Consider the following 18,093-nt stretch of genomic DNA (forward strand, 5'->3'; position numbering starts at 1 on the left):
CTCTCACTGCAGAGGGCCCGGGTTCAATCCCTGGTTGGGGAAATAAGATTCCACGTGCCACGTGGTGCAGCCAAAAAAATAATAATACTAAAATAATGTCACATCTAGTGAATCACAGAATATTTGATTTAAAAAGAAACCATTAATGCAATCTTTTGTTTTATGGATAAAGAAGTAAAGTAGAAAGAGAACAGAATTTAAAAGAAAACCTGGCTTTGGTATCCTATGCTACCATTTTATGGGCTGTGTGATTTTGTAGGTCCCCATGTCACTCTGAGCTTCAGTTTCTTGGCCTGTGATATGAATTTCACGGGGTATCTGGCGGGTGAAATGTGATAGCGTCATGAAAATACTTTGTAATTATGAACCATTACACAATTGTAAATCACTATAATAATCACTTATTACAGATGTGCGTTCTAGAAAGAAATAAAAGTTCAAGGCCATGGGCTTCCCTGGTGGTGCAGTGGTTGAGAGTCCACCTGCTGATGCAGGGGACACGGATTCGTGCCCCCGTCTGGGAAGATCCCACATGCCGTGGAGTGGCTGGGCCCGTGAGCCATGGCCGCTGAGCCTGCGCATCCAGAGCCTGTGCTCCGCAACGGGAGAGGCCACAACAGTGAGAGGCCCGCGTACCGCAAAAAAAAAAAAAAAAAAAGTTCAAGGCCACAGAGCTAGTTAATGGCAGCCTGGAACTAGAACCCAGATTGTTTGACTCTTATTTAAGCCACACTGTCCTCTTAGTTCAGCAAAGACTTGATTTTTACACCTTAACCCTGTGTGTAGGACAGCACTATTCTTTGTCAGCCATGCCCTAGATCAAATATCATCTTCAAAGTGAAATCTCTTGGTTTTCTGAGGTTCTGGGCCAAAGGAGGATAAATTTGAGAGCAAGGTATTTCATGTCCCAAGACACTGGCCAGTCCATGGGGCTGGAACTCCAGAGAGCTCCAAAAGCAGTTGCTTTCCTTTGAATATTTGAACCACAGAAATATTCAGCATTTCGTTAAGCTCTAACTGAACACTTGTTCATTTCCTCAGTGATTCATTCAAGCAAAGCATACTTGCAGATTGCATGAAAATTTTTCTATATATATCTCCCATTTACCATTCTTATATATGTTTTCTCCTGGATCTTATTTAGTGTCCTATATTACTAATATATTGAGTTTGTAATTTGTACTCACTCATCAGAACCCTGTATCTTACCAAGAGGACAGTATCCACTTTAAAGTCTAGATCTAATTTACTAGTTACAGTGATATTCACTTTGAATACCATGGATGTTTTATTCATGAAGGAACTGGTTTCTCACAGTATAATCTGTGGTCTGGGGATAGCATCGTACTTTATGGTGGGATTTCTTTTATTACCCTGAATTATTTGCTTAACTCTGTCTTATGTATAGCTTAGAGATGCAGCGAGTCAATAGATGGTGACCCTTGAGCAGATGCTAATGTTCTAATGCAATGTAAAATTGCTTCCTTGTGCTAAAAATTTGGGTAACCCATTTAAAAAAGAGGAAAGTGGGTGAATGTATGTTGGCTTGTTGCAATATCTTGCTGATAGACTAAAAATATCTGCAAAACTACACTATTGTCTGTTGGCATAAGTATTTTCTCCCAGTAATTGGCCATCTACATTACTTACAGAGGTGATCAGGAAGTTAATGGAAGGCCCTCTTTGTCAATGATTAAGATGTACACTATTATTATTTCTTGTATTTTCTATCCAGACAGAGGATCCAGAGAAAAATTTAAAGACATTGGAGAAATAATAAGAATGAACAGCACTGCTCTCTACCAGCTGGAAACATTTTTCAGGTGGTTTATTTAATGTTCAGGTAACAGAGTGCCGTTTTTATTTGAAAACTACAGTAGCTCCTGGTTATAACGAGTGCTAGATTCAACAGAAAGTTGGCCAAAATTAAATACAACTGAATGAAAATACAGTTGATCCCTGAACAACATGACAGTTAGGGGCACCAGTCCCCCGCACAGTTGAAAATCCACATATAACTTTACAGTCAACTGTGTATCCATAGTTCTGCCTCCTCAGATCCAACCAGCGGTGGATTGTGTAGTAGTTTAGTACATATTTATTGAAAAAAAAAAACACGTAAGGGGGTCTGCTCAGTTCAAACCTGTGTTACTCAGGGTCCAACTGTAGTGAACTTCACAGTTACATAATTTTTATTATTAGAATACTTAAAATATCATTAAGTCAGCCAGAATTTGAAAAATATGACTTGAGGTTATCACTAATAGCCAACATTTATTTTCTGAGTTATCTGAGGATGCCAGGAATATGAGTATACACTTTATATAGCTCAGAAAAATGGAAAACTCTTCTGTATGTTGAGTAGAAATGTGCCACTATATAACTATCCACTGATCCTAACTGTACCCTATGGAATACAGTTTTCATTTTGTTAATTAATTTTCTGTTACTTTCATCAGTGTTTTCACTGGAAGGAATGAAACCTATTTTAGGTTTCTTTCATTCACTCCACCCTAACCTATATATCCCAGATTTGCTCATAGAGCCCCCATTTCATAAGAATTTTAAAGATAGCTTTAGGTATAACTACATTAAGAAGAAGAATTATAAAAGTATTTTCTGCTTGGAATCAGAACATGATGAAACAAATTTCCCTACAATTCTACAATCCATGTAACTGTTAATACACATGTGGGTAGTGTTATCCAAAAGCCCACCTAAGCCAGTAGCCCACAATATTATTTGTTCACATACTGAGGAAGAAGAGAAGTCTTGTCTGTATGGACCTATAGGTCTTCTCCCAAAAGGAGGCTAGAAAAAAGTCATAAATCTCCATTAAGCCAGACAGAGCCCATACCTTCTACAATTGCACATGATATAAAAGCAGAATGAGTAACTGAAAAATTCATTATAGAATAGGTGAGAAGTAATACTAAACATTCATGACTAAATTGGCACCCGTGTTATCCACGTCATCTAGATCTATCAGAGAGAAATAAATTTGGTGATGAATATGTCACCTCCAATGTCATCTCTATTTGCAGATGACATGATATTACATATAGAGAACCCTAAAGACTCCACCGAAACTGTTAGAATTAATGAACTATTTCAGTAAAATCGTAAGCTACAAGATCAGTATACAGAAATCAGTTGTAACTCTGTACACCAACAACAAACTGTCAAAAAGAGAAATTAATTCCATTTACAATAGCATCAGAAAGAATAAAGTGCTAGTTTTACATTTAACCAAGAGGATGAATGATCTATACACTGAAAACTCTCAAGACACTCACGAAAGAAATTGAATGAGACACAAATAAATGGAAAGATATTTTGTGTTCATGACTGGAAGAATTTAATATTGTTAGAATGTCCATACCACCCAAAGCAATCTACAGATCCAGTGTAAACGCTCTCAAAATTCGAATGGCATTTTTCACTGAAATAAACAGTCTGAAAATGTGTATGGAACCACAAAAGATCCCAAATAGCCAAAGCAATCTTGAGAAGGAATAACAACCTGGAGGGATCACATTTCTGATTTCAACTTTTAAAGTGATAGTAATCAAAACAGTATGGTACTGGCATTAAAAACAGAATAGAGAGACCAGAAATAAATCCACTGGTTTATTTTACTAGTACAGGCAACTAATTTTTGACAAAGCCAAGAATATACAATGAGAAAAGGATAGTCTCTTCAATAAATGGTGTTGGGAAAACTGGACAGCCACACGTAAAAGAATAAAACCAGGCTTCTATCTTGTACTGTACGCAAAAACTAACTCAAAATGGATTAAAGACTTGAACATGAGACCTGAAACCATAAAACTAGCAGAAAATATAGGGAGCAAGCCCCTTGACATTAGTCTTGGTGTTGATTTTTTTGGATTTGACACCAAAAGCAAAGGTAACAAAAGCAAAAATAAGTGGGACTACATCAAACTAAAAAGCTTCTGCACAGCGAGGGAACCATCAACAAAATGAAAACCTATGGAATGGGAGAAAACACTTGCAAAGGACACATCCAATAAGGGGTTAATATCCAAAATATATAAGGATCTCACACAACACAATACCAAAAAAAAAAAAAATTCAATTTTAAAATGGGCAAAAGAGCTAAATAGACGTTTTTTCCAAAGAAGACCTATAAATGGCCAAGTATATGAAAAGATGTTCAACATCAGTAATCATCAAGGAAATGCAAATCAAAACCACAATGAGATATCACCTCAAACCTGTTAGGATATCTGTTATGAAAAAGACGAGATAACATGCTGGTGAGGATGTGGAGAAAAGAAAACCCTTGTAGACTTTTGGTGGGAACGTAAACTTGTACAGCCACGATGGAAAACAGTATGAAGGTTCCTCAAGAAATTAAAAATAGTACTACTGTATGATCCAGTAATCCCACTTCTGGGTATATATCCAAAGGCAACAAAATCATTATCTCCAAGAGATATCTGCACTCCCAATTTCATAGCAACAATATTCACCACAGCCAGTGTATGGAAACAACTTAAGTGTCCATCAACTGCTGGATGTATACAGAAAATGTGTTTATACACACACACACACACACAAAATGGAGTATTATTCAGCCAAAAAAAAGTAAAGCTTCATAGAAAAATTGTAGAAAAGTGGTTGCCAGGACTAGGAGATGGGGGAGATAGGGAGAGGTTGGTAAAAAGGTACAAACTTTCAGTTATAAGTTGAATAAGGTTTGAGGATCTAATGTATAACATAGTGACTACAGTTGACAACACTGTATTATAGAATTGAAGTTTGCTAAGAGAGAACTGAAATGTTCTCAACAACAAAAGTGAATATATGAGGTGATCGATATGTTAATTAACTTAATAGGGGGAATCCTTTTAAATGTATACATATATCATCATGTTGTTCGCTTTAAATATCTTACAATCTTATTTGTCAATTATACCTTTAAAAAAAAAAAGCAAACTGACACCCATGTAATTGAAGTTATCTAGATCTATAGGAAAGAAATAGAATTGGTGGTGACCAATGCTCACTGAAGGATGACTTTCCTTTCCTGAAGTGGCATACTGCCATACTCAGAGACACCCTGGACAGTGAGCTTTATTATTAGACTGTCACTTATTTGGAAACTTCTTAATCTGCCTAGAATAATAAATGATCTGCTGAGGATGCCAAATTTGCCCCCAAAACAGAACTATTTTGCCATATACATGCCTTCTCCTGAGATGGAAACTAATGAAAAGAAGAGAAATTCTCAAGAAAAAAAGGATCAGAGTTATCATTGTTATACAACCATCTCATGGCACCAGGAGATATGGACTTGGCAAAGAGGATAGAACATTAAAATAAATCTTGGACTACATAGAATTGGAAAGTTGACCAGTTGTGCTTTTTGCTTCTTTCTTATAGGTTCTAAGTTGCCTTTTTAAGTGAGAGAAAAGTTTGGCTCAAAGGTGACTATAGTGACATCCCATTCGTTTTATTATTTAGAACTGAGAATCTGAAAGACTCAGATTATAGCAGCTATTTGTTTTGTGTGGTATGGATAGGCCAGATTGTGACATATGCAGATGGTCCCCTACTTACAGTGGTTCAACTTAACTATTTTTCAACTTTATGATGGTGCGAAAGCAATACACCTTCAGTAGAAACCATACTTTGAATTCTGAATTTTGGTCTTTTCCTGGGTTAGTCGTATGCAGTACATACTCCTCGTGATGCTGGGCAGCGGCAGCAGCTGCAGCTCCCACTCAGCCAAGCGATTATGAGGGTGAACAACTGACACACTTACAACCATCCTTTTTTCCACTTTCTGTACAGTATTCAGTAAGTTATGTGAGATATTCAATACTTTATTATAAAATAGGCTTTGTGTTATATGACTTTGTCAAGTTTTAGGCTAATGTAAGTGTTCTGAGCATGTTTAAGGCAGGCTAGGCTAAAAGCTATGATGTTCAGTAGGCTAGGTGTATTGTAAGCATTTTCAACTCACTGAAACTTGTTGAAACTTTATTGGGCTGTAACTCCATCATAAGCTAAGGAAGACATGTACTGTATTCAGAATCCTCTGTCAGTACAAGGAATAACTAACCATGGATTCTCAAACCAACTCATGGATAATAACTCCTTCTCTAGGAGGAGTCCTCCAGGAGTCAGAATAAATATCACACATTGCCTTCAGAAACCATTCCTTCAAAGAAGCCACAATTTGATTTGATGTGATTGTAGAGCAGTTTATACCCTGGGGCATTTTGTAAACAATAAAGCATCAGCCAGCAGTTAATGTAGTTTATTAATGGGTGTGGTTAGGTAAAGAGAGGAAGAGAGTCCTACAGATACCACTAGCATCCCAAGATGACTGGGGATACCCATACCTGCAGTACCTGAGGAGCGACATCAGAGGCTTAATGCTGTAGGGGGCAGAGGGGCATAGGCTTCGCTAAATCCAGCCATCCATTAAACAAGCATGCAAATAACAACGACAGACCCTAACTTGGGGAAGGGTGTGGCGAGAGAAAAATCACTAACCAGAATTGCTGCAATATATTATCTAAATGTTCAGTTTTGAACAAAAATAATGAGCCATGAAAAGAAACAGGAAAATATGACCCGTACATTAGAAAAACAGAAGGCAACAGAAGCTGCCGTATAAGAGTGACCAAATGTCAGATTTCACAGAAAAAGACTTCAAAGTAACCCTTGTAAATATGTTCACAGAACTGAAGGAAAGGATGATGAAAGAAACAAGGGAAGATATAATGACAGTGTTGCATCAGACAAATAATATCAATAAAGAGATAGAAATTATTTTAAAAGAAATAAAAGAACCAAGTGGAAATTCTGGAGTTAAAAAGTACAATAATTGAAATTTTAAAAATTCGGGCTTCCCTGGTGGCGCAGTGGTTGAGACTCCGCCTGCCGATGCAGGGGACACGGGTTCGTGCCCCGATCCGGGAAGATCCCACATGCCGTGGAGCGGCTGGGCCCGTGAGCCATGGCCGCTGAGCCTGCGCGTCCGGAGCCTGTGCTCCACAACGGGAGAGGCCACAACAGTGAGAGGCCCACTTACCGCAAAAAAAAAAAAAAAAAAAAAATTCACTAGAGGACTTCCCTGGTGGCACAGTGGTTAAGAGTCTGCCTGCCAATGCAGGGGACAATGCAGGGTTCAAGCCCTGGTCCGGGAAGATCCCACATGACGCAGAGCAACTAAGCCCGTGTGCCACAACTACTGAGCCTGCGGTCTACATCCCGCGTGCCACAACTACTGAAGCCCGCATGCCTAGAGCCTGTGCTCTGCAACGAGAGAAGCCTGCACACCACAATGAAGAGTAGCCCCTGCTCACCACAGCCAGAGAAAGCCCGCACACAGCAACAAAGACCCAACACGGCCAGAGATAAATAAATAAATTCACTAGAGATGCTCCACAGAGAGTATTCAAGCTGAAGAACAGAGAGAAAAACAAAAGAGGAAGTGAACAGAGCCTCAGAGAAAAATGAGACACCATTAAGCACACCAACATACACATAATGGGAGTTAGGAGAGGAGAGAGAGAAAGGAGGGGGAAAAAAATCCAAAGAATGGTGGGTGAAAATTTCCCAAATACATTGAAAAAAGCTAACCTATATACATCAGGAAACATGCTGAATTCTGAGTCGGATAAGCTCAAAGATATCCACAAAGGATGCATCATAATAAAAATGCTGAAAGTAAAAAATAAGGAGAAAACCTTGAAGGCAGCGAGAAGTGACTTGTGACTAACAGGGAACCCCCGACACACACACACACCAATACGATTAACAGCTTACTTCTCAGCATAAACCACGTAGGCCAGGACAGTGGAATAACATATTCAGAGTACTCAAAGAAAAACTTGCCAACCAGAAATCCTACATCCAGCAAAGCTATTTATCAAAATGAATGCAAAATAAAACATTTTCAAGATAACAAAAACTGAAGTTCTTCAATCTGAAAACAAGTGACCTCAGATTGTAATTTGAATCCACATGAAAAAGAACACCAGTGAAGGTAATAAGGTAATTATGAAAGACAGTATTAATAAATGTTTTCTTCTTAACTTAGAAAGCAATTGTATCAAATAATAGATATATGTTACTGTCAGACCTGTAACATATAGAAAGGTAGTATTTGTCTAATATATTTGCCAATAACAGCACAAAGGAGGTGGGTGGGAGCAAAGCTGTATGGGGCTGAGTAAACCATTACAGATGGTAAAGTAGTAATTATAAGAATATTACTGAGTTTGTAACATGAATAGATACAATATGTATAATGGCCATACTACAGTATGGGGGTAAAGGGAATAGCGCTAGGGAATTCCCTGGCAGTCCAGTGGTTAGGACTCCATGCTTTCACTTCCGAGGGCCTGGGTTCAATCCCTGGTCAGGGACCTAAGATCCCACAAGACACGCAGCATGGCCAAAAAATGGTTGGGGTTGGGGCTGGGGTCGGGGGCCAAGGGATAGAGCTATACTGAAGTAACATTTCTGTATATCACTGGAATTAAGGTAGTATAAATCTGAAGCTGACTGTCATAAGATGTATATGGTAAACCCTAGAGCAACCTCTTAAAAAAAACAAAACTCAATATAGTAAAAAAAAAAAAAAAAAACAAAATCATTAATTAAAATGCTACATTAGAAAATACTCACTTATGCAAAAGAAAACAATAATAGAGGAATAGAGGAACAAAAAAGACATTAAAAGTTAAAAGAAATCAAATTCAACTATATGAACAACACTAAATGTGAATGGATTAAACAATCCAATCAAAAGAGAGATTATCCGACACGATAAAAAAAATCATGATTCATCTCTATGTGGTCTATGGGAGACACACTTTAGATTCACAAATAGAAATAAAATGAAAGTAAAAGGATAGAAAAAAGATAATCATGCAAATAGCAATTGTAAGAAAGCTGGAGTGGCTATACGAATATTAGATTAAGTAGACTTTAAAACAAAAAAATTACTAGAGATAAAGAGGAACATTTTATAATAATTAAAAGGCCAGTCCAGGAAAATATAACAGTGAAAATCATGTGCATCTAATAACAGATGATTCAACAATAAGAGTTGGAAACCTCAATGCCTCCACTTTTCAATAATGGATAAAACAACTAGACAGAAGATTAACAAGGAAAAATGGAATGATAATAAACCAGCTAGACCTAACAGACATCTCTATAACACCTCATCCAACAAAAACAGAATATACATTCTTCAAGTAAACTGAAATATATTCCAAGATAGACCATGTGCTAGGCCATCAAACAACCTCAATAAGTTTAAAAGGATAGAAATAATACAAATATATTCTCTGATCCCAAAGGAATGAGATTAGAAATCAGTGTCAGGGAAGAAATTGGGAAAATCAACAAATATGTCTAAATTAAACCGCAGACTCCTAAACAACAAATGAATCAAAGAAGAAATTCCAAGGGGAATAAAAATTCTTAAAGACAAATAAAAAATGAAGACACAACACACCAAAATTTAAGAAATTCAGCTAATGTAATTCGTAGAGGGAAATTTATAGCTGTAAATGCCTTTATTAAGAAAGAAGGCCTCAAACCAATAATTCAATCTTCCACATTGACAATGGGAAAATGACAACCTAAACTTAAAGGAAGGAGAAGAAAGGAAATAAAAAAGTAGAGCAGAAATGAATGAAATAAGACTAGAAAAGAAATAGAGAAAAGTCAATGAATCCAAAAGCTGATTCTTTGAAAATATAAATAAAATTGACAGACATTTAACTAGGCTGACAAAAAAGAAAAAGGACTCAATACAGTCAGAAATGAAAAAGGAGATCACTACCAACCTTACAGAAATAAAAAGGACTGTAAAGGAATACTGTGAACAAATGTATGCCAAGAAGTTAGATACCTGTTTTTCTAATAGATATAAATGAAATGAACAAATTCCTAGAAAGACATAAACTACTAAAACTGAATCAAGTTTAGAAAAAATAGACAATCGAAATAGGCCTATAACAAGTGAAGAGATCGAATTAGTAATTAAAAAAAAAAAAAAAACTATTCAAAAAGAAAAGCCCAGGGCTTCCCTGGTGGCGCAGTAGTTGAGAGTTCACCTGCCGATGCAGGGGATGCGGGTTTGTGCCCCGGTCTGGGAAGATCCCACATGCCGCGGAGCGGCTGGGCCCGTGAGCCATGGCCGCTGAGCCTGCGCGTCCGGAGCCTGTGCTACGCAACGGGAGAGGCCACAACAGTGAGAGGCCCGTGTACTGCAAAAAAAAAAAAAAAAAAAGAAAAAAGAAAAGCCCAGGCTCAGATGGCTTCACTGCTGAACTCTACCAAACATTTAAAGAAGAATGAATACCAAAACTTCACAAATCTTCCCCAAAATAGAAAAGGATGAATACTTCCCAACACATTTTGTGAAGCCAGTATTACTCTAATACCAAACCAAAGACATGAGAAGAAAACTACATACTAATAGTTCATATGAATATGGATGCAAAAATTCTCAACAAAATACAGCGAACCAAATCCAGTAACTTATAAAAATAATTATATACCCTAATCAAGTGGGTTTTATCCCAAGAATGCAAAGTTGATTCAATATCTGCAAATCAATTAATGTAAATTAATCATATCAATAGAGTTAAAAAACAAGATCATCTCAATAGGAGCACTTAACAAATCCAACATCCTTCCATGATAGAAACACTCAACAAATTAGGAATAAGAGGGAAGTGCCTCAACCTGATAAAGAACATCTACTAAAATCTCACAGTTAATATCATGCTTATTGGTGAAAGAGGGGATGTTTTCCTGCTAAGATAAAGAACAAGACAATAATGTCTGCTCTCACCACTTCTATTCAACATTATATGAGGTTCTAGCCAGGGCTGTTAGCTGAGAAAAAGAAATAAGATTGAAAAGGAAGAAGTAAACTGTCCCTATTTGCTAATGACATGATTTTATGTATACAAAATACTAAGTAATTAACTAAAAAACTATTGGAATTAGTACATCAAGATTGCAGTAAACATAAATATACAAAAATGTTTTAGTTTTATATACCTACAATGAACAACCTGAAAATGAAATAAAGAAAATAATTGCACTCACAATAGCATCAAAAAGAATAAAATACTTGGGAATAAATTTAACAAAAAATACAAACTTTAAAAACTACAAAACATTGTTGAAAGAAATTGAAGAAGATCAAAATAAGTGGAAAAATATCTCCTGTTCATGGATCAGAAGATTTAACATTGTTAAGATTGCAATATTCCCCTAAATGTAAGAGCTAAAACTATAAAACTCTTAGAAGAAAACAGAAGGGTAAATCTTCATGACCTTGAATTTGGCAAAAGGATTCTTAGATAGGACACCAAAAGTCCAAGCAACTAAAAAAAAAAGAAAGAAAGAAAAAAAATGTGTATGTCATCAAAATTTAAAACTTTTGTGCTTCACAGGACACCACTAAGCGGGAAAAGACAACCCACAGAATGGGAGAAAATATTTGCAAATCATTTATTTGATGAAGGACTTGTATCCAGAATATATAAAGAGCCCTTACAACTCAATGATAAAGACAAATCACCCAAATAAAAAATGAGCAAAGGATCTGAATACACATTTATCCAAAGAAGATATACAAATAGCCAATAAACATGAAAAAAAATGTTCAGTATCACTAGTCATTTGGGAAATGCAAATTAAAACCAAAGATACCACTTCACATCCACTAGGATGTGGGATAATACAAAAAGTTGGGTAATAACAAGTTTTAGGAAAGATGTAAAGAAATCAGAAGACTCATATACTGCTGATGTGAATGTAAAATATTGCAGCCACATTGGAAAACAGTACGACAGTTCCTCAAAAAGTTAAACACGGCTACCATATAACTCCTCAGTTCCACTCCTAGGTATATACCCAAGAGAAACGAAAACATATGCCCACACAAAAACTTATACACGAATGTTTATAGCAGCATTATTTATAATAGCCAAAAGATGGAAGCAATACGAATGTTTATCACCTGATAAATGGATAAACAAAATGTGGTATATCCATACAATGGAATACTGTTCTGCAATAAAAAGGAATAAAGTACTGATATATGCTACAACTTGGATGAACCTGGAAAACGTTACCCTAAGTGAAAGAAGCCAGCCACAAAAATCCACATATTGTATGATTCCATTCATATGGAAGTCCAGAACAGAGAAATCTGTAGAGACAGGGATTTGTAGTTGCTTATTGCTTGATGAGGGATGGGGTGGGATAAGGAGGATGGAGAATGATAGCTAAAGGATATGGGGGTTCTTTTCAAAGTGATGAAAATGTTCTCAAGTTGGCCACAATGATGGCTGCACATATCTGAATTTAGTAAAAACCACTGAATTATACACTTTAAGTGGATGAATTGTATAGTATATGAATTGTATCTCAGTTAAGCTGTTTCTTAAGAAACAGAACAAGGGAGGTCTTTGTGTACTATTCTGGAATAATCTCCAAAATATTTTGTTAAATAACAAGAGGCAGGAGAAAAAAAAGAATTATTCCATATCCTATATGTAGGTTGTGTATCCTATAGTTACATGAATCTATAAATGTGTTAAAACTCATAGAACTGTGCAACAGAAGAGGAAAAGGTAATTTTATTGTATTATGATGTAAAAATATAGAATCTTTAAAAATACAGTAGAAATTGAGAGAGGAGAGGTATTGTCACCAGACTTGGTAGTCCTGGTGGTGGGCATCTGGGAAGTCTTCAAGAACAAAGTCACACTTGCAAGTATTTCGAAGGATGACTTGGCTCTGGACGGATAGATATTTAAGGAGAGGTTTGATGAAGAAAAGAAAATCATTTAAGACAAATGTTAACAATGGCCAAGAGTACAGAGCAGAGAATTTCTGACCATCTGGAGAGCATTAATTGTTTAGTTCGCAGAAAGGAAGGATGCACACAGGAAAGAAAATAGATCAGACTGTGGATTTCCTTGTGTGTCAGGTTAAGAATTGAACACTTTGTTGTATGGTCATTGATGAGCCATGAAAGGTATCTGATCAGAACTCTGCCTTGGGGATATTATTCCATGGGAACTGCTAATAAATAAGTTGTAGACCAGTTAGAAGGCTGTTATATTAATTCAGTCAGAGAATGAAGGACTAATACAGGTGGTGGAGATCTGAGAGAGATGGGAACACATGGGGTCAGTATTGTGAAGAACGTGGCAGCTGGTTGGGGAGGGAGAAAAAAGTCCAAAAATTGGTTCTTTGGTTTTGCCCCTACGTGACTGGGATGATAGTACTGTTAGGAAAAGGAAGGGGGGAAAGCAGAGAAGTTGATGAGTTTAGGTTGGGAGTTGTTTAGTTTCAGGAGCTAGGAGACGTCTAAATAAGACACTTAACGGCAGTTACAGAGGGAAGCCCCACGGTATGGTCGGCACCACACCTGCAAATTCAACCAACCTCGGATGGAAAATATTTGGGGGGTGGGGGGGAATCCAGAAAGTTGTAAAAAGCAAAACACGTATTTGCCTCACAGTGGCAACTATTTACATAGCATTTAGATTGTATCAGGTATTGTAAGTAATGCAGAGGTGATTCAAAATGTACAAGAGCATATGTGTAGGTTATATAAAATGTGGGAAAGATATATGGCGGTGCAATCAGAAATTTGAGTTGGGAAAGTTGGAAGTCAGGGAAGCTCATGTTGGATAACTTCAAGTTTTTTCCCATAAAATACAAAGCAAGGTCATCTACAGAGAGGGAATAAAATTGAAGAGTGTTTCTAAGCAGCTTTAAATATTTTCTCTAATTCTGCCCTTTTGCATGAATGGAAAACAAATGATCCACATCAATTATAATAGGTAATTATAAGCCTTTAACATTTGCTAGGTATCATGCTAAGAGCTTATTTCAAACTTAAAACATCCCTACCAGACAAAAGGTATTAGCAGTTTTATCCACATATTACAGAGGGTAATACATGAGAGAGAGAGAGAGAGGATTGGAAATAGCTCAAGGTTACCCAGCTAATCAGAGGTGGAACCAAAACTGAATATGAGCTCTAACTCCGAGCTCTGAGGATGTTAGAGCATGCTTTCTGAGGTTTTCCTTTCAAATTTCATTAAAGCAGCAAAATGTTTGTTCAAGAATTTACACGGATTAAGGGGATAGAATACAAAGTATGTATTCCATGTATACAATGAAATGTAATTTTAATATAATTTTAATAAAGTTAACCTTTTAAATGGAGAAGGGATGGCTTGTTTAATAAGTGCATTGGGGCAGTTAACTATCCAACTTTAATTTTTTTTAATTAATTTTGATCTCCTGTTTATATATAATAGAAATCAGAACAGTGGTTGTCTATGGCAGGGTAGAGATGGATTTAGGGGAACAGGGAACTTTCTAGGATAACAGGAATTTTCTGTAATTTGATTAGAATGTAGGTTGCATGGGGGTTTTTTGGTCAAAACTCATTGAAATGTACATTTAAAAATCTGTACATTCCACTCTATGTAAATTTTATCTCAGTTTTAAAAAGGGAAATCTATCTAGACCTCCAATACATCATTAAATTTAAAAAAGCAAGCTAAAGGGTGAGACGTACAATATAATACCATTTATACAGAAGAAAGAAAACATTATTTCTGTGGATCCACACTTGTGTATGTAAATGTCTCATGGGTCTTGGGTCCATCTACTACTCCACCAAGAGGTCCTTCTGCTAGTGTCAGTCTTGGTGCTCTTAGGGTTTCTTTCTGGGATACGAAGAAAAGACTTTTGTATTATAACATCGTTAGCTTAAGAGTAAATTTCCCCATTGTTCATAATACCCCTATGGTATAATATTCTCCAGTGAAGAAAGATACTCTTTCAGGAAATTCTAACTAAAAAACACGACGTGTTTGTATAGTGATTCTGGAAACTAGTACATCTTCACAGGCAGCCTTGTATAATGGGGCTGTAATCAGGTGATCTGAATTCTTGGTCTGACTCTGCCACTTGATTAGATGGATATTTTGGAGTAATTCATTTAATCTCTCTGGGCTTCAGTTTCCATGTTGGTTAAGAAAATGGACTGAACTGATGACTGAGGGTCCATCCAGGCCTAAGATTCAGTAAACTCTGTTCCTTCACACGGACCTTCTATGAAAGAGGTCACTTGACCTACAGTAGACGTATGGAAAGTCAGATTTTTTCTGCTTTTATATTTTGAAACAGGTGACAACCAAAGCCAAGCAACTGAAGGATTCAGTTACCTGCTCCCCAGGTGAGTCAGCACCCACTCCATCCCATTAATCTAAAGCCGTGCCTTCAAAATAAATCCCTTTTTATAATAACTTGTTTTGCCCAATGGACTCTACTGGTCATCTCTGTGAAAGGGATCGAATTACAAGCACCCACAAGCCAATGCAGCCCTGCACACACAGTGGTGCTAAGATGTACTTAATAAGTTTGAAGAACTGTAAAAACCTTGTTCTTCTCTAGTATTGGGGGGAGGGGGGCATGCAGGGGAAAGCCAGTCTGCGCCATTTCCCCACACTGTGCACCATTGCCACCACACACACAAAGCGTCCTTTGGGACAGGCCAAGCAGCTTCTCCAAGAATCTATGTTTCTCAAAATCCATTTCCTCCAGGGACTTCCCTGGTGGTGCAGCAGTTACACGAGTTCAAGCCCTGGTCTGGGAAGATCCCATGTGCCACGGAGCAACTAAGCCCGTGCACCACAACTACTGAGCCCACATACCATAGCTACTGAAGCCCCGTTCTCCGCAACGAGAAGCCACCACAGTGAGAAGCCCGCGCACCACAACGAAGAGCAGCCCCTCCTCTCCACAACTAGAGAAAGCCGGCGCAGCAACGAAGTCCCAACGCAGCCAAAAATAATTTTTTAAAAAAAAAAAATCCATTTCCTCCAAGACTAAGTGGAATTTTGTTCAAGTCCCCATACTTTTTGCTCGGAACCAAGAAGAAAATACCTCCTAAACCTTCCAACTCCACTTAAATACAGGTCCCTGCACTCGATGTAACCTACTAGGGACCAGCAAACCCTGAGATCTCGAAACGTCTCCCCTGGAGAGGACGGGGCGTGCGGTTCTGCGGTCTCCAGCGAGGAGGGCATTTCCAGACTGCTCTCCTACCAGCGCGGCTGTTGGTCTGTGTGGAGGCCCAAGCGCGCAACGTGCTTCTGTGAAAGACGCTCCCCTCCGACACAGTCTCCAGAAACGTGCTCCTGAAAAGGCGGTGGGGCACAGACAGATCTTCCTAGAGCACAGGAGGGGTCGGGAGTGTGTGAGCAGGGCGGGAAAGGCGTGGCTGAACACACCCGTGGGTGGCACGAGGAGTGTGCTTTTCTGTCAAGCGAGGCATCGCGGTGGCACAGGAAGCAGCTTGGCTGGGGGGGGCGGTGGGGGGCGGTCCCCCGTGCAGGGTTAGCCCAGCGGGAGGTCTGACGGATTCACTGTACTTGCGCTCGCGGAACTAATAACAACCCTAGATTCTGAAGAACATCTTTCCATACCTCGAGAGTAGCCGCTTATCCCCTCTCTAAGAGACCTTCTCATCCTCTGATCGCAACCTGGCCCTGGGAGGCCCCCGAAGTCCTCAGAGCGGTGGAAGGACAAAGGCTTGGAATCAGACAGAAGTGGGTTCAGATCCCACCTCTGCTGCTTCTGAGACTGACTTCCCTCCTCTGTGCAGTTGGGGTCACGATGGCTGTCTTTATAGAATAGTGTGAACGTTAAGTATACAATACATGCAAAATGCCCAGCGCACTGTCTGCTGTGGTGAAGGCAGCTGTCCTGACTCTTGTCAACGGAACTGACCTTGCCCTTCCCCTCCGTGTGTCCTTTCTCACAGGGATGGTCAGACTCTCCGAACTCAGATCCACAGCCCAGAACTCCCGGCCCCCCAAGGCTGCCACCACCTTGCCGGACGACATCATCACTCAGCGGGAGGAGGCCAAGCAGGCTGGGGAGCTGGAGGAGGAGGACGGCGAGGAGGAGGCCGATCCGGAGGCCGCGGAGGAGAGCTGGCCTCGGAGGCGGAGGCCAGCCCGGCCGCCCGAGCCGGAGGAGAAGGTCCGGGGAAAGAGGCAGAAGGACTTCGACATGTCGGAACCGCACGAGTCCAGCGACGATGAGAGCCAGAAGAGAGAGCGAGCGCGAACCACGGAGGAGCCCTGGACTCAGAGCCAACAGAAGCTTCTGGAGTTAGCATTACAGCAGTACCCAAAGGGATCCTCTGACCGCTGGGATAAAATCGCCAAGTGTGTCCCGTCCAAGAGTAAGGTGGGTGACGCCGGGAAGGAAGGCCTCCGAGCGGGTCTAGATCACACGGACGCGGCCGCAGCGGGTCCACCGGCTTTCCCTCCTCCTACGCGTCTTTCTATCCGCCTCATCTCTTACCTGCCAGTTACCTTCCACTAGATGTCTCCCGAGAGCCTGTGAATCTGCACTCGACTGCTTAGTGTAAATGAGGTCAAGATTCCAAGCTGAATCGTTATACAGACCAGTTATGTTTTCTCAGCGAAAACCCCACGCATAGATCATAACCTGCCCCCACAGCAATCCCGCCAACCTTCTGGAGCGTTCGCTCGGCGGGGGCGGGGCGGGGCGGGGACGGCCGGGCAGCATCCTTGTCGCTGCGAGGGCCGCGCAGGGCCAGGCCTCCCTCGCAGGCGGAGGCTCCCTTCGGCCAGCAAGGAGAAGGTTTCCCACAGAATCACGAGCCCCTCCAGCGCTTCACAGCTCTTTAACCCGGGGAACACGTGTGGCGGCCGGCGTCGCCATGGTCACCAGTTCTGCCGTGTAACTTGTCTAGTCTCAGCGGTGGCATCTGTGGACCAAAGGCTGGAAGTGGTGTTGGGGGCGGGGTCAGGGAGAGGTTGCCCTCAGGATCAGGATCCAGCTTGTCCTCTGTAGCCCTTTCCTCCCAGTGTACAGCTTTCAGTGTCTGTTTAAACACATCTGCAGAGAGTTCCCAAATGCCAACTCAGATAGGAGGGAAGGGGGCAGCCCCTGTGGGAAGTCAGGCCCTGTCCGGCCTCTGTCTTCTGCTCCGACAGTTGGGAGCTGCAGAGC

The 18,093-nt window shown here is 39.8% G+C and overlaps 1 protein-coding gene across 1 annotated transcript in view; it reads left to right on the top strand.

Annotated features, from left to right (window-relative positions):
• Positions 1-18,093, top strand: part of DNAJC1 (DnaJ heat shock protein family (Hsp40) member C1) — a 207,602-nt gene that overhangs the window by 185,351 nt on the left and 4,158 nt on the right. Inside the window, exons 10-11 of the mRNA XM_030837139.2 lie at positions 15,232-15,280; positions 16,871-17,301. Coding sequence (XP_030692999.2) covers positions 15,232-15,280; positions 16,871-17,301 — 480 coding nt within the window. The remainder of the gene's footprint in view (positions 1-15,231; positions 15,281-16,870; positions 17,302-18,093) is intronic.

This window comes from Globicephala melas, chromosome 2 (genome assembly GCF_963455315.2).
Source record: "Globicephala melas chromosome 2, mGloMel1.2, whole genome shotgun sequence".
Taxonomy (NCBI): Eukaryota; Metazoa; Chordata; class Mammalia; order Artiodactyla; family Delphinidae; genus Globicephala; species Globicephala melas.